The 18,390-nt window shown below is 58.4% G+C and overlaps 2 protein-coding genes across 3 annotated transcripts; both read right to left on the bottom strand.

Annotated features, from left to right (window-relative positions):
- Positions 1-522: 522 nt before the first annotated feature.
- Positions 523-8,191, bottom strand: MRPS15 (mitochondrial ribosomal protein S15). Its single transcript, XM_075773838.1, has 8 exons — positions 8,028-8,191; positions 6,729-6,791; positions 5,835-5,910; positions 4,713-4,761; positions 3,832-3,916; positions 2,868-2,926; positions 1,437-1,628; positions 523-702 (listed from the first exon to the last, which is right to left on the bottom strand). Exons 1-8 carry the CDS (start codon positions 8,116-8,118, stop codon positions 583-585), a joined length of 735 nt encoding a protein of 244 aa, XP_075629953.1. The 5' UTR covers positions 8,119-8,191; the 3' UTR covers positions 523-582.
- Positions 8,192-8,332: 141 nt separating this feature from the next.
- Positions 8,333-15,730, bottom strand: CSF3R (colony stimulating factor 3 receptor). 2 transcript variants are annotated; one of them, XM_075773836.1, is made up of 16 exons: positions 15,587-15,730; positions 14,568-14,663; positions 13,947-14,246; positions 13,497-13,620; positions 13,209-13,378; positions 12,281-12,435; positions 11,870-12,023; positions 11,675-11,757; positions 11,362-11,587; positions 10,885-11,073; positions 10,519-10,620; positions 10,054-10,200; positions 9,701-9,841; positions 9,481-9,571; positions 9,167-9,248; positions 8,333-9,001 (listed from the first exon to the last, which is right to left on the bottom strand). In XM_075773836.1, the coding sequence occupies exons 2-16, from the start codon at positions 14,635-14,637 to the stop codon at positions 8,495-8,497; spliced, it is 2,541 nt and encodes an 846-aa protein (XP_075629951.1). In that variant the 5' UTR covers positions 14,638-14,663; positions 15,587-15,730; the 3' UTR covers positions 8,333-8,494. The 2 variants fall into 2 exon arrangements, with proteins under 2 accessions (XP_075629951.1, XP_075629952.1); XM_075773837.1 differs by having other exon boundaries at positions 14,571-14,663; positions 15,587-15,724.
- Between the last annotated feature and the right edge of the window lie 2,660 nt (positions 15,731-18,390).

Below are 18,390 nucleotides of genomic sequence, written 5' to 3'. Positions count from 1 at the left end.
AAAAAGGAGGCGGGCGCTGCCTGCAGCCTCGCTGGGTAACGGCGTGTGCCGCAGCTCACAGCACCTCGGGGGAAGGAACCCCAAATCACGTTGGTGATTCTCTTTTGGTCACCATCACCAGCGGTCTGGTGTAACGCAAAATCGCCGAGTTAGAGAGAGGGACGACCGCCTGAGAACGAATACGAACGCGTAAGTCTGCTGGGAAATTACAGACTATTAACACGATTTCTACAGCTGCAGAACTCAGAATCAACCTGCGTTTTCCTGCGAGAAGGGATGGCTCTTGGAGCTACTGTCAGGGCTGCTCCGGTTCCAAACGAGCCGCGTTTCACCTCGTTCTCTCTCCTCATTTGTCATCCCACAGCCCAGACTCCTGCCGAACGCTGCCGAGTATCGAACCGCTCACCGCGCAGTCCAGCACGTCGGCTTTAAACTAAACTTCTAAATCACTTTAAACCACTCACTGTGCTTTTCCGGGTGCTCACCGTGGCGCAGACCACGCATGCACAGAAGCAAAGAGGCTTTGGGTCTTTAGGTAGTTATTTATTGTTAGAGACCAGCCGTGTCAGCCTTGACGCGCCGCTACACGGCCGTCCCCTCGCGCTGCGCCTCCTTCTCCTTCGCAGCTCTCGCTCTTGCTTGCCACTCCCTTCTCTGCTTCAGTCTCTCTGGCGCTTTCAGCTTCCGCACCTCCTGAAACACCTGCAGGAGCACAAGGAGGTGAGAGAAGGGGAGAGACAAAGCCACCCGCTGCTGAGCGGAGCTGCTCCGCCGCCACTTGCTGCTGCACACAGCACGGACCCCGGCTCCTGCAGCGGAGGCCAGGAGACGTGCCGCGCAGCAAGGCAACTCCTTCCCCTGCGCTTCCTCTGGACCTCCAGCCAGCCCTGTTTCAGGTGCTGTTTGGAGGTATTCCATCGCAGCTACCTGGTCTTTTGGTCATCATTTCACTGGACTGAAATTCGGTATTTACAGACTGAAGGCACGTCCAGCTTTTTGACTCTGCTCAGTTCTACCGCGACGTATCCCGCACAGCAGTTACACCAACGTATGGAGAGCAAATGAGAGCAGGCAGTGGGCGGACCCACATTTCTGTTCCAAAGCTGCCATCAGACTTAATTGTGTCTCATATTAGTTCCCATGCCAGGCTTTGAAGGAAAGCTGGTTTGAATCGTACATTTCTGAGCAAACTAGCAGCACAACCTGACGTTCTGAAGCACAGCATATGTGTCACTGCCCAGTACATAACTGCTCCCTGGAGCTCTTTGCTGAGCTCATGCATTTCTCTACAGACATTATCATTGTCTCCTCAAATTCAAAGCATGGATTAAAAGGACTTACCCATCAGCCTTTTCTAACTGTCTTAATTGTGCCCTTCTATAAAGGGATTTTTTCCTACTCCAGCTACATGGCGCTCTCTCCAGATTGCCCCATACCTTGCGGCAGAAAGCCTTCTTCACAACCCAGCGCTTGGTTATCCTCTTGGAGTAGGGAGGGGGTAGGGTGTACTGGATATTCAGCTGCTTGCAGGTATTTTCAAAGGTGTCATAGCGGACACGGCGAAGATAGGAAAGGAGTTTCTTCCGGCGATCTACAGCCATCAGCATGCGACGACGGTTATTTTTATCCTGCAAAGGACTTAACGTTCACTAGATTGCAGACAGATTATACTTCCATTCCAATAAATTACTTAGAATAGACCAGATTCTGGCTGAAAGGAAACAATAAGGTTAAGGACAGTATCTTAGAACAATTTTTCTTGGCAGATACTGCAAGCACATTAGGTCACTACAAGGAGATCCGAGAAAACTTAATTTGCTTTTCACTGAAATTGCTTTCTTCATTCCGTGCCTGCACCTTCCTCCCCCAGCCCTGAAGACTGTTTTCAACTCGTACGCAGTTTCAGGCGGTGGAGGCAAAGACTGGAGGGAAGGTCTACTGGCTAAAATCTCTGCTTCCCTGAAATGTATTTTTCCAGAAATAACACAGATGCATTTACCTTTATTTTTCCAGAAATTAAATGTGAAAATAAACCATGACTGGGCTCTATCTGACCGTTTGGGTTGTTCTTTGGAAGAGAATATGCGTAGCTAGAGCCATGGCATTCAGGGCAATCACCCACGGGCGAAATTTCCCTATCCTATACAATTTGTGTAAAAAGCAGGCTTCATCCGAGTAACTGCAAAAAGTTGAAAAAAAACCTGAAACATTTGGTACAACTTCTGGATTCTTACAGAAACTGAATTCTATTCTGGTTTACTCTTCAAGCTTTTGATTAAAAAATAATTATGCACTTTTTTTCAAATGCAGTTGATGAATCCATTTCCCACCTTTTACACTGCATAAAGCATCTGTAATCTATATTGTTCATAAACTCATAGTTGTGATGTTTCAAATTTGGGCTCTGAACCCAGGTAGCTTTAGGTGGGGAAGTGGTCATTATGACATGAACGCAGTCCTCTCCACTAAAGATTTTTATAGGCAGAACGAAGAGAGAATACAGCTGCTGAAGTGGTAACATTAATTACATTGGAAACTAAGCAGTGAAGGCACATCTGCAGCAAGGATCAATTTAGCTAATCTCCATTCAAAGATAACTGCTCAGCCATTTCCACCAATCTAGCAAAAAAAACCCAACAAAAAACCAAACCTCAACAAAAAAACACTCCGCATTCCAGCTGGTGAGAACATAGCTGTGACTGAACCAGCAGTTTCCCAGACTGGCACCAGGGAACAGTTATAACTATTTTATAAACCTTCTTAGGAAAGCCATAATCCCCAGAATTAAAATCCTTTTGTTCTAAACTGAGAAAACAACCTGAACAGCTGCTGTCTCAGACGTGTGGGCTCAGATTACTGATAGTTACCTTGGGATGCCTCTGAAGATGTTCCTCGTAAGTGCGTATCTTGGCAGTCAACATAGCAACTATAAAGAACAGACATAAGAAGCCGTGTGAAAGCTGCAGCTTCCCAGGGTGAGACAGCACCATTTGCATTCCCTTCGAACTGGCAGCTGAGGACTGCCGCTCTTAGGGGTACCCACTGCACCACAGCAAATATTACCCCGCAGCCCTCTGAATAAAGGCAAAACAAACCACAAAATATAACCTCCATAAGCCAGTCAGAACTATTACTATTATGAAGCTGCTTAATTAGAGGTTAAAATTTTAACAACAGATCGTATGAATTTATCTGTAAAATGCCTCTTGAGCTCACTGGTGACTTTACATTCATTGCACTTCCCTTGGTTTAAGCTTTGGAGGAACAGACACAAACTAAGCGTTCTTTCTAAAAGCAGCAACCAGCTCTTTGTGATTTCAGGCTTTGGAGAAAGACACTGGTGGCATCCTGAGAAACTGAACGCCTTTATTAAAGATCAAGGAGTGCATCTTGGTAAATGGCAGTGTGGCCTTCATCTCTGCGCTGTCCTGACATCGCGCTTCAGCCAGAGCTCTCTGATGCAGAGGGAAACGTGGGCTCCATGACTAAATCGAGTAGTTCATTTTGGTAATGAATGCAGCGCAACGCTTCACGTCACGTAAGCACTTCAGGCATAACAACGCACGTGCTGCCTTTGGAGGGTGGATATGGAGTAGGAATTTGGAAATCATCCTCACAGACACCTGCCAGTCAGGCCGCACGCTGCCTCTGCAGCGCTCCCAAACCCTGAACACGTTCTCCCGGACATACTGCAGCTACTTGCCTCCCAGGTGCTCTCCTGAAGGAGATTCTCCTACCCAACACAGGAAACTAAGTGCTGGGGTGGGAATGGCTGAATAAAAGCAGAGATGTATCATCTGCCAACAATATCTTTCTACTTTTTTAACTTACCTTGCACTTCAAAGGAGCCATTGTCGTTGGGAGACCTCCTGACCTTCTCCACCAGCTGCTGTGTCTTTATTTTCATCTTCTCCTTCTGTGGATAACAGAAAACGGCTTGTTACTTTCTCAATAATGCTAAAGGTCTGAGACACCCCGGCTGTCTTCCCAAATGCCCACCAGATAAAGGCTTTGTAATTAATAGCTTTACTCAATGTCCATCACAAAAGGTGTAAAGAGTGCTGCAAAAAAGGACCTACTGCTTGCAGGACAGTGCTCAGAGTACAGCGGGGAAGCAGCACAAAAAGATCTCAGCAGAACACAGATTCATCATTGTTCAAACCGAGTCCAGGCACACCCTTCTTCCCAAGATCACAGAAGAAGGGTATTGAAGAGGCCCCGCTGCTCTCAGGGGTGGAAGAGAGAACTGAAGCTGATCTCACATGGCAGCAGCCTTTACTTTTCACATCTTTCTGAGCTGAAGTGGTAAGCAGCAAGAAATGGTAAGATTTTTGTGCTACGTTACAATTTGCTTGGTTTTCTGGGCATACAAAAAGTAAAAGTAATTTGAAGAACATCTGCTGTCCAGTGTCCTATTTTCTGGAACAGAGGCCAGCCATCAGCAGTAACATAACACAGCTCATCGCCCCTGTGATTGCCTAATGTTTTCTTCTCTTATTTTACTATTCAATTATTATTATAAAGAAGACTGCATGATAAATTTTAAGAGCATACAAGACTTCTCACTCTCATGTATTTAATAGCCCCAGATTTGCAGACACTGAGCAACACTTAAAAATAAAGTGAAGGGCATTTCACAATATAGACAAATCTTACACAAATGTGCTCACTAAACCTTCAAGTTTTTTTTATGCAAGTAGAATGAAACTAACCTGGCTTGCCATTTCCAGTGACAATAGTCTTTTCACTACATCGTCAACGCTGCAAGGAGATTGCAGATTAGTTTAGAAACCAGAAACCAAGCATATTTAACAACAGAAATCAGGTTGGGTTTTCAGAACATATTAACTTTTCTCAACCTCAATTTACTCTACAAATTTACAGCAACTCTCCTCCCCTCCCATACTTGTCAGCCATAAACCGTCTCTTGCATTCCTAAGAAAAATCATGGCTCAGATTACAGAAGCATCAAGTAGTGCCATGGGAAGTACTGTGATTTCAAATGATGATGAAGTCTTATCACTTCCAAAAACAGTATGTGCAAATTGGGTGCTGAAGATTAACCCCCACGTAATTGCGCAAGGACAAAATAATAAATTTTAAGACTGGCACCTTCAAAGATCTGTGAAAGTCTCAGTTACGCCACTGGAGGCTCTCCATGCACCACACAAGAGCAGTTCCAGAATCAAAGCATAAAACTGCCAAACTCTAGGTCCAAATTTCAGAAGCAGCCATTCATTTGGAGTTGTTAACTACACACTCTCTAGCACTGGAGTTCAAGACAGACATAGATTATTTCCAAGAAGATTATTTCTAGCATTTCAAGAGTATTTCTTTTTTCCGTGGACCACAAAGTCTACAGAAGATGTGGGCAACCAGCACTTAATCCTACATTAAGTTAAAAAAAAATCTTACATAACCTTAATCAGTGACTGCTTTTGCAAATTTGACTTTCAAAACGACTCTGCAATTTTTGTGCTAAATTGCATACCAGTGGCCACAGAGCATTAATTAATTACTGAGCAGGTGACAGCTTCCATGTAGTGTGGTTGCTTGTGTGTAACGGTTTAACCCGGCTGGCAGCTAAAACACCCACACAGCGAATCGCTCACTCCCCCCACAGTGGGATGGGGGAGAGAATTGGGGAAAAAAGGGTAAAACTCGTGGGTTGAGTTAAAGACAGTTCAATATAACAGAAAAGTAAAATAATAATAATAATAATGATAATAGAATATACAAAACAAGAACATTAACTCTATCCCAGCCGAAACCAGGTCAGTGTGTAAGATACAAATCTCTGAAGAGAACAGTCATACCCTTTCCCTGTATCATACCTATTTATTATTGGGACATTGGCATAATCTTTCTTCAGCATTGTGGGAGGAAGATCATCCAAATGGCTGGGGATGTCTACAAAGAGAAGATTAACACTTGAGGGAGAGCAGTACAAAGTCAGAGCTCTGAACGTGCTTACAAACTAGATCAGAGGAAACAAGTTGCAAAGAAAATAGACCACGTGCTCCAAACAGGAAGGAAGAACTTAAGAGATCACACTGAGATGACAGGAATTGAGTGAGTAAAATTAGGTCTTGTCTCTTGCCTTCAGCACTCCGGAATTACAACATGGTGTATTGTCCACCAAGATCAGTGATCTCTTGCTAATGTTAATTAGTAATTCCCACACATTCATGAGCTGCTGAATTTTCTGAGTAACTTTTGAGCTTACAAGGAATTATTTCTAGAAGCACAGAACCACAAAAAGATTGACAAAGGGACCTTATGAAGTTTCTAGTCCAATCTCCCCTTTAAAGTGGGACTGTCACCACTTCTTTGCCTAGCAAACCCTTGAAAACCTCTGGGGATGGATATTCCACAGCCCCTCTGTGAAGCGCGTTCCCACGTTGCGCTGCCTTCCCAGTGAACCCCTTTTTCCTTTTGTGTCCAGCTGGAACACCTCTGAGCTGCTAGGTGGGACCACTGCCCCTCATTACATCATTTGGCACTACCAAGAAGATTCTGGTTCCCTCACCCTTGTGATTACCCATCAAGGACTGCAGAACCCCGCAGCAGGGATTGTATTTCCTCTCTTCTCATGATGAGCTCTGTATCTTAAAAGTGAAACCCACTAATTTCTCCAAATACCCTCTCTTCTTGTGGCATTAGGGTAGAACTCTGGTAATGTCAACAGTAAAACATTTTGCCACGTGGTCCCGTTAATCCTGACATACCTTTCCTCTTCCTTCTCACAGGTCTGGCGTAACATCTGGCTGTCTGGATAAAGGGAGTGCAAGCTTGATGGAAAAAAGCAAAAGATTTATCAGACTTGTATGCACTTTTTTAGCTACGTACACATCAAATTCTGCTCAGTCTGTACTAGAAAGCTGGTCAGAGTACCTAGACTCCAAGGTGATCAGTGGCCAGTCAGGTCTTTTGTCCCAAAGGAATGCGGAACAGTTCAGTGTGGTTGGTTCTCACATGGGTACTAAAACAAATGGGCGAAGCTGTGCTGCTTCAGGGTGATATGGACCCAAACGATGGGAAGAATAGAGCAGCAGGAAGACATTACAGGCACCGAGCAGAGAGAACTGTGTTCATTTAGAGGGTTTAAACTGATGACCTCATTCAAGTAGTTTCATGTATGAGTTAGGCTGCTCTGGACTACCCCAGCAGCAGAGCACAGGGGCAGCAAGACTTAGAGACAACCTTCGACTGACACAGCTTGGTACAGATGAGAATATTCCTCAGCAGCCTAAATTGAGCCGTTCTTTGACCTTTCAAGAACAAACTCTTCCAACTGTTCTTTCAAGGCCCCTGCTAGTGGAATCAATACCTGCTTCAGATTATTCACCTGTGCCTCAAACACGTTTTCGAGTACAGACTTTGCCAGTCCACGTACCTGTATGCAAACGGAACCGGCCGAGAAGCACGTGAGCTGCGCCCTGGACCTGTCAGGCACCAGAGCTGCGCACAGGCTGTCGGCACACGCGGTGAGCGCAGGGCTCCGCACGCCGTCCCGTGCTCACGGTGCAGTAACAGCACGTGCAGAAGCCACACCAGGCCTCCAGCCCGCACCTTGGCCCCACTCGCAGCACCTTTGCCCGAGAGCCCCGGCCTCTGAGCTGCTCCACCGGGTGCCCACCGTGTGCAGGCCAGGGGCAGCGGGCACACTCGGGGCTAGCCACCCTCGCCCTGGCCCGTGCTCCAGGCTGCCCCGGCCCGGGGGCCCAGCCCCGCCCCGCCACCCTTCTCTGGGGCCTTGAGGGACGCCCCGGGGTCGTGCCCGCGCCCGGCCTCCCCAGCAGCACCCCACGGTCACCCAGCCCCCTGCCCCCTCTCAAGGCCGCCTCAGGCTCCTTCCGCCTTGCCCCCGGCCAACCCCGACACCGAGACCGCCCCTTCTCCCCCGTCCGTCCTCGGCTCCGGTCCCCCCGCCCGGCCGCCTCTTCCTTCGCCGGGCCCCGCTTCCCCTTCCACCCTCCTTCCCAGACCCTCTCTGGTACGGCCCGAGCTCCCCCCCCGTGCCTCACCGGCCCCGCCACCGCCGCTCCCCAGGACGGCGGCCCCCCGGCGGGCCGGCCCCGCCAGGCAGCGGCCCAGCACCGTCCGTAGCGCCAGCATCGCCCGGCCCTCACGGCCCCGCCGCCACGGACGCCGCCATCTTGCCCAGGCACAACAGCCGAGCGCCGAGCCAGGGCGAAGAGGCCGAGCGCCGAGCGCGTCGATGGGCGGGACGCGGGTCGGGCACTCCCCGCCACCCCGAGCCCCGGCCGGGGGGTCGCTCCCCGTCGGCCGCCCCGGGCTCGTCCCGCCGCAGAGGCGTCCTGGGCCGTTCTCAGCGCGTCCCCGTTTATTGCGGCAGAAGAGAGGGAGGCGGGAGGGGACGCACACAGTCACCGGCCGAGGGAGCCGGGCCCCCGTCGGGCGGCGCCAGGCCCGGCCCGGGCCACCCGCAGGCCCCGGGGCTGGGTCCGTTAGCGCTGCCCGGCCCCCGGCGCTAAAACGTCCGGCAGTCGTGGAGCTCTTCAATCCCGCTGATGCGGAGGCCCTGCAGCAGGGGGAAGGTGGCGGGCAGCTCCTCGGGGCAGCCCCCATCCGCTGGGCAGCCGTGAGGCTCTGCCCCGGGGAACCAGAGGTTCTCGTAGGGCTTGGGGCTGGGGCTGGGGTCGAGCAGGGGCTGTGTGGAGCTGGAGCGCAGGTAGAGGCGAGGCGGGGCGTGCTGCTGGCCCTTGTACCCGTCGCCCACCACCCGCGCGTACTGGACGGCCTCCCCGCTCCCGCCGGGGCCTTGGCGTGGCTCCGTTGCGGCCCAGCCGCGGCCCGGCGTGCGCGGTGCCTCCTGCCGCACGTAGGGCTGGGGCAGGGCCGGGAAGGTGCCGGTGGTCTCGGTGGAAAGCTCCTTGCCCCAGGCGGACGGCAGCTTCCCCGCCGCCCTTTCGAGCACTGTGACGGTAGAAATGGTCGCCAGGCCGGGCTCCCTCACACCGGCGACCCGCAGAGGCTCCTGGGGGAAGGCAGTGCGGTCAGCACCACACGAGGGAAGCTCCCTGCACCCCTGTTCCCCATTCCCCACCCCAGCGTGGCCTTGCACCCCGGGTGCCGTGTCCCCCGTGCCGAGCGGTGCCCGGGTGGGGAGCAGGGGCCGGGGGAGCAGCCGTCCAGGTCTCACCTGCTGCAGCTCTGCTGGCACCCACTTGCCCAGGCTGCTGTTGGCGGGGTCGGGGACGCTGGGCCAGAACTGCTGCTTCACCCTGGCGGCCACAGGACGAGGAGACTCAGCGAGGAGGCCTGAAACCGGCAGCCTTGGGGCTGGCCTTGCTCCTGCCGAGCTCGTGGAGGGACGGCACCGCTCCCCACGTCTACCCCGTCCCTCCAGCAGCGGGGCTGTGGCCAGGGCCACCGCGGCCACTGGGGACAGGGACTCCCAGGGCAGCCCAGCCCGCTGCAGGGCCGGTCCAGCCCACAGCGGCTCTCGGTACTCACCGCCCGTTCTTCTGGAAGCAGATGAGCAAAAGTATAAGCAGGACAAAGATCAGCGCCAGGGTCAGGAAGAGGAACTGGATTTCAATGTCATCTGGAAAATGGGCAGGGGGGAAGGTCACAGGGAACTGTGGTGGGGCACCTGGGGCCGTTCTGTACCACAGGGCTGGTCTGGCGGGTCCCCTCCCATCCCTGCACCCCCCGGGTGGCTGCACCCCCTCACCTAGCACCATGGTCACCAGGGTCAGGCTGGTGCCATTGGTGCCGCCGGCAGCCGTGGATGCCATGATGTGCACTTTGTACAGGGTCGATGGCTTCAGCTCCCGGATGACGAAGGAGCTGAGAGAGGGATTCACGGTGGCGCCTGGGGAAATGCGGGGGCTGTTGGCACGGCAGGGGCTGCTCTGCAGTTGCCCCTCACCAGCACGGCCCCTTGTGTCTCTGCTGGCAAGGGGCCCGCATGGGACCCACACACCCCCTGACCCTCTCTGAGGGCTCGGAGTCTGCAGATGTCCCCACCCAACGCATCGAGGTGGGACGGAGGGCAGGGCCGGTGGTGGCACGGGCAGGACTCACTGGACACTTCCGCGGTGCTGTTGGCCCAGAAGATGGTGTAGCTGGTGATAAAACCATTCTGCATCTCAACGGGCACCGGCTCCCAGCACAGCTCAGCATCCGACTTGCCGATGCTCTTCAGATGGAGCTTCGGGGCGTAGGATGGTGCTGAAACGGAGCAGGACAAGTGACCAGGCGCTGTGCAGAACCACTGCCTCAGGGTGAGGGACCAGCGGGGGGATGCGCTGAGTGCTGAGTGCTGCTCCTGAGGTGTGGGTGTCAGGCCCGGCCCTGTGGGGCTCGGTCCAGCTGAGAGCACCTTCGGGGGTGAGCCAAGACCCAGCCCAGTGGGCTGAGCAATTCTGCACAGCCCTTGAATTAGGGGCATGTGGGAGGAAGGCTGGCTTTCCTTTTCGAAAGGCAAAGGCTTGGTGGTGTGGGACGAGCCCCCGGGGCCCCGAGGGCGGCTGCTGGGAGCACACATACCCTTCTGCTTGGAGTAGGCTGCGGTGTGGATGGGTGCCCCGATGAAGTCCTTGTAGAGCGGGTACACTGAGATGTTGTACCGCTGGAAAGGCTCAATGCCATCTGCAACAGAGAGCAGGGTGGGTGAGGGGTTCAGGGCTCTGGCTGCCAAGAACCCCTGGCTGCCCTGCGCCTGCCCCGCAGCCCCAGCCCGCCTGCCCTGTGTCGTACCCCGGGGGTGGATCCAGAGGAAGGGGGGAGGGTGTGGCGTGGGCGCAGGGCAGGGTTTGGTGCTGGGGCAGTCAGGAGGGGTGCCAGCCCTCTGGTACGAACCCTCCCACACAGCCGACCAGGAGGGCAGGGACCCCCCAGCAGCCCCCGGCTTACCCTGGATGAGGGCCGTGGTGGCAGCCCCGTCACGCTCCATCTGCCAGCGGGTGCTGCAGCAGCCGGGCTCCGAGGACACCCGCTGCCACTCCAGGACGTAAGCAACTGCTGGGGCCGGCGGTGCCTCCCAGCGCACCCAGAGGCTGCGCTCACCCCTGGGTACGGCCCGCAGCCTGGCCAGGGGCTGCCCTGCATGGAGACAACCAGCGGGGATGACAGGAGAGGGGAGCATCCCCACCGCATCACCCCCAGCCCCTGCCCAGGCACCTGCCCTGCTCCTCACCCTGGCTGTGCAGCCCGTGGGCAGCCTGCTCGGGAGCCCCCCAGTCGCAAACTCAGGGAGGTGTCTCCCCCATGGCAGGGTGAGGGAGCAGCACCCAGTTTGAGAGCTCATGGAGGTGCTGGGGGGTGTGTGTGCAGAGCCCCAGTGGGGGGCACGTGGAGGTTTTGGACCCAGGAGGTCTGCACTGCCCTCACCTTTCCTCTCCAGGAGCATGACCTCGGTTGCTGCAGACTCGCCGGCGGCATTGTAGGCTGAGAGATAGACCCTCCTGGTCCCTGCCGTCACGGAGAAGTTGCACTGGGTGTGGGTGGTGTTGCAGATGGTGGAGGGGTCCTTGGGGGGGTCTTTGCCCCTCCTCCTGGGGCTCAGGGTGACGTGGTAGCCCAGCACTCGTCCGTTTGCTTCCTGCCGCCGTGGGGCCTGGGCACAGGCAGGGTGTGCGGGGGTGCTCGGTCCCCGGGGTGATGCCCCAGCAGCCCCCGTGCCCCCACCCCTGCCCGTGCTCACCTTCCAGCGCAGCTGCACCTCCAGCTGCCCGGCCGCCCCGGCTGGCTGAGCACTCCACCACGCGTCCAGCTTCCCCGTGGGGGCTGCAACGGGAGAAGGGCGGGCAGGGAGCTGAGAGGGGCGAGCGTGGCCACGCCACTGCGGCTGTGCTGCCTGGCCGGGCAGAGGGGACCCCCTGAGTGACTCCACACCCACCTTTCTCATGGGTGGTGTAGTTCCTGCCTGGGCTCCACTCGCTCCAGTAGCCCCGTGCCGAGCTCCGCCGGCACCGCATCTGGAAGTGGTACCGTGTGCCGAAGAGGAAGCCGCAGCACTGTGTGGTGCCGGCCTGGCCGACGATGCCGGTGACCTGGTGGCAGCCAGAGCGAGGGCTGTGCTGGCTCCTGCCTCGAGCAGGGGCCGGCTGCAGGGGCGCAGGCAGCGCAGGGCCCAACCCCGGTGTGGGTGCTGCACAGGGCATGTGAGGGGGCACCTTGCTGCCCACCCCCCATGCGGGCACCCCTGCCGCTGCCATTGCAGAAGACCTGGCAGAGCTCGGAGCAGAGGGGAGGGTCCTGGCTCCTGTTCGCTCGCCCTCCCCGGTGCCGCTGCCCCATCATCGCTCACCAGCGTCCAGGCGGGGTCCTCGGACACCCGGTAGCGCAGCTCGCACTGCAGCTCCATGTGCGCGTTGCTGCGGGCCACCTCCCAGGCCAGGGTGACGCAGTCGGTCTGGAAGGGGATGGACTGGACGCTCTGCAGGGCCGGGGGGTCCAGCTTGGCTGGAGGAAGAGCCAGGGAGAAAGCTGGAGAGACGCGGTGACAGGCGGTGCGCAGGGCCACAGCCTCGCACGGGGACGTTGTTAACACCATGAGCCGCAGCCAGGGTGCTGGCCTGCCCGGACCCCAAGGTGAGGGTGGGGAGAAACCACTCCGAAACATTTAGAACAGCTTGTGGCAGGGGATGGGAGGCAGTGCGTGCCCCGGGCACAGGGTGATGCTTGGAAGCACAGCACCGGCACTGCTCTGCAGCCCGGGCTCCGGGCCAGGTTAATGCCTATGTAGGAAAAAGATCCTGCGGGACCCGGGGTCCGGTACACGGCCAGGAAAGCCACACGTTTGGGTCTGCCAGGGGGTGAGAGCCCAGTGCGGCCATGGGAGGGCTCAGCTGGTTGTGGGCAGCCCTTCCCTGGGTGCGGAGCAGGGAGGACGAGTCGCACCGTCTGGGAAGGTTCCTTTTATAAATAGTTTATAGGAGCTGGATATATTATTAATAGAACTCCTGAATAAATGGGTAATCAATTGCTGGAGAGAGTTGTAGAGTGCAGCAGGTCAACCGGCGGCTCATAACCCGCCGGCACACGCTGCTCAATCTGTAATGTGGCTTTGGCACCTATTCATCCCGGCAAGCCATTTATCACGGGAACCTGCCCGTAAAATATGACCTAAAAGCCCGACGTGCTTTAATGGCACTCTAATATCCCTCTCGCACTGCTGATGAGTTTCCCCAGCCCCTGACCTCTGCGTGAGGCAGGCGGCTCCGGCTGCCACTCACCGACATCCATGGGGTCGATGCAGAGATGCTCCGACTCGGCCGTGCCCAGCGCGTTGGTGGCAGACACCCAGATCTCCATTTCCCGGTAGAGCTGGAGCAGCTGGCGTGGCACCGTGCAGCGGCTGCGGCCGCCTTGCGGGGTGCAGCCTGTCACCGCCTGGGCTCTGCTCCTGTGGCAGAGGGGGGGGGGGCTCAGGGGGACCCTCCGGTGGAGGAGGAGGCTTGCCACATGGTTTGGCAGAGGGTGAGGGCCAGACACCGGGGACCGTGTCACCCCCCAAGGCTTACGTGGCACACTTCAGCACGATGTTGGTGGGGAGGTGGCTGTTGGCTCCCTGCTCCCACTGGCACGTCAGCCCATAGTCGCTGAGGTTCAGGACGCAGCTGAGGTTGAAGGGTTTGGCAGGCGGGTCTGGGAGAGAGTGGCCGGGGAAGAGCCTGAGCGAAGCGCCTGTCCTGGCTGCGCAGAGCCCCGCTGCCCCACCACCGCTCCCCAAACCTGCCCTGCCCCACCGCCTGCCCGCTGGGCACCGGTGTGCTGAGACGTGGCCGGGCAGAGCCCCAAAACAGCCTCCATCGGCCATCGGCCTCGGCTGCTGCTCCCGCCCCGGCGGCTTTGCCCATCTCGCTGGGGTAGATGTGTGTTGGGGAGGAGACGTGGGAACCCCGGTGCCAGGCTGCACCTCTGTCAAGTGCACGTGTGCACCCATGGGTGACCCGTGGTGGCAGCAGACTTACAGCCAGCCCTGATCTCGGCCATGCCAACGCGCTGCTTGGTCCCGTTCCACTCCACCCAGCACCACAGCTTGGCCTGCGTGCGGTTGAACTGGGGCAGGGTGAGGTTGGACACCTCCATGCCCCCTGGGTCCTTGTGCTGGCTCCCGGCCATGGGCTCGTTGTCCAGCATCCAGGTGATCCGGACCTTTCTCTGCTCCAAGCCGCGGCAGAGCTCGCTTCGGATGGCGCAGGATGCCGTGACAGCCGAACCCAGGGGCACGACGGATGAGCCCACAGCCACCGAGGCACAGCCCAGGGTCCCTGCAGGCAGGAAAAATGTGTCACATCCAGGGCACGGCCGTGACGAAGCCATCTCAGCTCCTTGGCACCCAGGCAGGACAGAGGGTCAAGTGCCTCTTCCCTTAGACGGGCCCCACAGCCACTGGAGAGGAAGAGCCGGGCGTTGGGCAAGCCTGCCGGCACGCGCCGGGCCCCATCCTGCCAGCTCCCACCGCACCGCTTGTGCTCCAGCCCGCCCGCAGCAGCCCCTGCGCTCCACGGCCCCGGCCGGTCAGGATGGGCGCTGGGTGCACAGGGGCGGCGCGGGGCACGCCGCTGCGGGACAGGACGGGCCCCACTCACCACCCGGGCAGAGGAGCAGGAGCAGGGAGAGCCGCAGCAGGAAGGGCGTCCCGGCACTGCGCCTGGCCATGATCTCCTCCGTGGCTTGGGCATCACCTGGAATGGAGAAAGCAGCTGGTCCTGGCGGGTCGGGAAGGGGCTGGGGATGAGGCGGGCTGGAGGGGCCGTGTTGCCACTGTCACTGATGCTTCCTGGAGCAAAATGTCCTTTTGCCGTCAGAGGCAGCCTCTCCCCCGCAGCCCTTCTGCACTGCTGACACCTCCGCCCCCGGGCTCGGCAGCCAGCGCTGCCGCAGGCGCTGGCGTGGAAAAGCGCAGCGGTGAGGCGAGGGCCCCTGCGGCACAACCTGCCACCGGCTCTTGGCCCCGTGCACCCCGATCCTGGGGCGCAACGCCCCGTCGCTGGCCACAGGCACGGGCTGATTTTATCTCAGGTATCTTCAGCCTCTGCCGGGCAGAGATTTGCGGTTTCGGGGAGGGTTAGCGCTGGGGCTTGGGGCCATAGAGGGCTGATAAGCTGAAAGGGGGAAACAAATGAACGACGGCAGCGCAGCGGGGCTGGCCAGAGCTGTGGGGCCTCGGGGTCTTGCCTTCACCCCCTCCTCTGTGCTGCCCCCCCCCCCCCCGCTGCACCCCCTTCCTGCTGCGGGGAACGGCCCCGGGAGCAGCGGCTGCCTCTGTCCTGCCTGGCCGCCGGCTCACCCTCTGCCCCGGGTCAGTCCCAGCTGCATCCTCGGTGGTGCCAGGCACTTGTCACCGGAGGGGCTGCCCATGCTGCACCCACCCATGGGTGCCCACAGCTGCTCTCCCCCCTGAGCCAACATCTAGAGGAAGACGAGGGACTCAATTGTGGGAAATGGGGGAGCAGCCACCCCCGAGCACCTGGCACATGCGGCTGTCGCAGGTAGGGGACAGGACAGAGCAGCTTACACAGCCACAGGCAGGGTGCTCAGCCGGACTCAAGCACTCTATGCCCCATCCCACCTCCCTCCATCCCACCTCGCCTCCATCCCACCTCACCTCCGTGCCTGGTACGTCTGGCCGCTGCTCACCACCCGCTCCGAGCACCGGCCTCTGGCTCCCAGCAGCTTGCCGTGCTCAGCCCGTTTGCTAACATGCTGCTTTCACCGTTAGTTCCTCAAAAACAGTGCCGTTAATTGCTGTGACTCTCTGAAGAAGGTGATTGCAAAACACTTCCCTGAAGGCTGTGACCGCCTCGCTCGCCGCAGGAAGGAAAGCCCAGCAGCACACACACATCCAGCGGTGGGGAGCAGCACCCAGCCTCCCACCCTGCCCGCTCCGGCAGCCAGGACGTGGCACAGTCGGGATGTGGCACAGCCGGCTCCTTGCTGCGACTGCTCTGGGGCCACAGGGCTGGGCTGGGGGGGGACAGCAGGGGAACACGGGCTGCGGGATGTGGGACTCAGAGGGCAGGAAGCAAACCCAGCTGTGGCTTCCAGCGTGGATTGCATCCCCCAGCCCAGCCCCGTGTTCTCACTGGGCGCTCACCACAGGGCACTGGGCTCATCCTCCCATCCTCCAGCCCTCTCCTGGCCCCGGTCCCGGGACAGCACCGCTGCCCCTTGCAGCCAGGCCTGGGCTATCTCCTAAAGCCCGGCCCTGGGCAGGGCTGCCCTGTGAAGCCCCGTTTGGCCCAAGTTGTCCGTGGTCCCACCACACAGTCCAGCTCGCCCCAGAACGAGGGGCCCTGTGAGATGCCCCAAGGGCAACCCAAGACCCGACCTTCCCGCTGGTACCTCCCCATAACGACCATTAACCCGGGTTTTTCCAGCGGCCTTTTGCCCAGGGCCCTGCCCAGGCACCCTGGGGGGCTCACTGCTGGGATGACGGGCAGCTCTGCCCACCCGTGCCAAGCTGGCACTGCTGGGAACCCTGCGTCCCGCAAGATGGGACTGGAACATGGGGGTAAACAGGGATTGCCCAACCCGTGACGCACTCGCAGCCTTCACCATGGAGGCAGCTGTTGTGCAAACAGCTGTTTACTACGGGATTTGTAGCACGTGTTTCACCTCCAGCGGTGCATTACCCAGCACTCACGCAACCCCATGCTCCAAACAACTGCGAGGCCACCCCGACACCCCAGCGGACAGGGTGGCCCGCGACCGTGGGAGAACAGCCCAGGGGAGATGTGCTCCCAGCATCGCCACCCGCAGAGCCGGGCTGCTGGCCGGAGGGAGATGGCCTGACAGTCTGAGCAAAGGTTTTTCCACCAAAACTCCCCAGCCCGGGGCCGCAGCCCCCTGCCCGGAGCGGCTGGGCTGCTCGCAGGGGCGGTGTGGGGGCACGTCTCCCCGGGCTGGGGCACGGGGCCGATTCCCACAGCCGCTGGCCTGGGGTGGGGGAGCTGCCCTTGCAACATTTCCCTGGGGTGTAGCAACCCCCAGTATTTTGGGACGGAAGCGTGGCTTGCAGGCTGTTTACCAGCCGGAGCAGGAATATCCGCAGGTAGCCATGGCGACGTGGGCATCTCCGTGGGAACAGGAGGGCAGCGGAGCTGCAAACGCCCAGCTGGACACAAACAAGCGCTGCCCTCCCTGCGCCACCGATGGGGCCCCGCCACGGGGTACGTGCGATGGGATCCCACATCCTGGTGTGCGGAGGGGACCGTGCATCCCACCCCCTTGCACGCCTGCCCCCGGGCTCACCTCGCCCGTGCTCCGCAGGGAAAGGGTTTGTCCCTGAGGAGTCTCCGAGCCAAACTGTCGGCGCACGGCTCTCGGCACGGCTCCCTGTTCTGCACCCGGGGCAGCGGCCCCTTCCCGAGATCAGGGATGGGGCAGACGTGCGCCCATGACAGTACATTGCTGCCGTTACCAGCTCTTGGTTCCCCTTCGGCCCTGAGTCACTCTCACAAGCCCACAGATCCCGTCCCTGGGATGGGACAGGGGACAAGAGGCAGGGCACCATCCCTGCAGGGCACCCACAGCCCGAGCCACGGGGTCCCGGCCAGCGCGGCGGAGCGGCCACGGAGGGGCTGGGCAGGAGGATGCGTGGGGAGGGGGAGGTGTGAGAGCTGGCTGGGACGGAGGGTCCCGCGGGATGAGGCTGTGACGGTGCAGAGGCAGGTGGTGACACGGGGCCACACGGGACAGACCGGGGAGCGCAGGCTGGAGGGAGGGTGGGCGCTCGTGGCCCGGATGGGGCACGTTTTGGGGTGAGCGGCGGGGCAGTGGGCTCCCAGCCCATGGCGCAAGAGACCCCCCCGCCCTCCGCCCAGGGCCGCCTGACGAGGGGGAAGGCAAAAGGGGAAGCGGCCACAGGGCTTTTCCCGGGTTGCAGCGCGTGGGACAGGGACCGATGGCACCGGGCAGCAGCCCAGCGGCATGGCCAGACCCCTCGGGCCGCTCTAGTCGCAATCCACAGGTAGCACTGGAGGCCACAGGCAGGGATGTCTCCGTTTCCCAGGCGTGTTATCAGCACCTCTGATTTAATCCCTGCTGGGCCGATCATTGCTATTAAGCAGAATAAAGTACATTACCGGTTTGTATCAGCTCAGCTGTCAGCAAGAACTGGCCTCCCAAAAGAGATCTTCCCTTTCTTCTTTTCTTCCCTAAAAAAATAAAATATTGCCAGTCATGTAAGGTGCAAGATCTAAGTGCAAAGCCTGCTGCAGCCACTAACAGATAAGGAGAGCTGTTTAATTGCCATCCAACATGATTAATTCAAACAAACCGCCTTGTTCAGCCATCAGCAATGGGGAGGGAGCAGAGGGCTCCAGGCCAAACCGCCCAGGTGACAGGGAGGAGACCCTCGGCTCGGGATGGCAGCACGGGGGGGGGGGGACACGATGGGACACAGGGAGC

The sequence above is a fragment of the Balearica regulorum genome, chromosome 22, assembly GCF_011004875.1.
Source record: "Balearica regulorum gibbericeps isolate bBalReg1 chromosome 22, bBalReg1.pri, whole genome shotgun sequence".
Classification (NCBI taxonomy): Eukaryota; Metazoa; Chordata; class Aves; order Gruiformes; family Gruidae; genus Balearica; species Balearica regulorum.
The sequence above is the reverse complement of the archived record's forward strand: the minus strand, read 5'-3'. Positions and strand labels throughout refer to the sequence as shown.

Excerpts from the sequence above, each read along its gene's own strand:
- MRPS15 (XM_075773838.1), bottom strand. The coding sequence starts at position 8,118 with ATGCTGGCGCTACGGACGGTGCTGGGCCGCTGCCTGGCGGGGCCGGCC. Across the intron at positions 4,762-5,834 it reads AATGTCCCAATAATAAATAG|CGTTGACGATGTAGTGAAAA; the intron begins GTATGATACAGG and ends ATCTCCTTGCAG. Across the intron at positions 703-1,436 it reads AGAAGGCTTTCTGCCGCAAG|GTGTTTCAGGAGGTGCGGAA; the intron begins GTATGGGGCAAT and ends GTGCTCCTGCAG.
- CSF3R (XM_075773836.1), bottom strand. The coding sequence starts at position 14,637 with ATGGCCAGGCGCAGTGCCGGGACGCCCTTCCTGCTGCGGCTCTCCCTG. Across the intron at positions 13,379-13,496 it reads ATCGTGCTGAAGTGTGCCAC|GAGCAGAGCCCAGGCGGTGA; the intron begins GTAAGCCTTGGG and ends CCTCTGCCACAG. Across the intron at positions 9,842-10,053 it reads CAGCACCGCGGAAGTGTCCA|GCGCCACCGTGAATCCCTCT; the intron begins GTGAGTCCTGCC and ends GCATTTCCCCAG.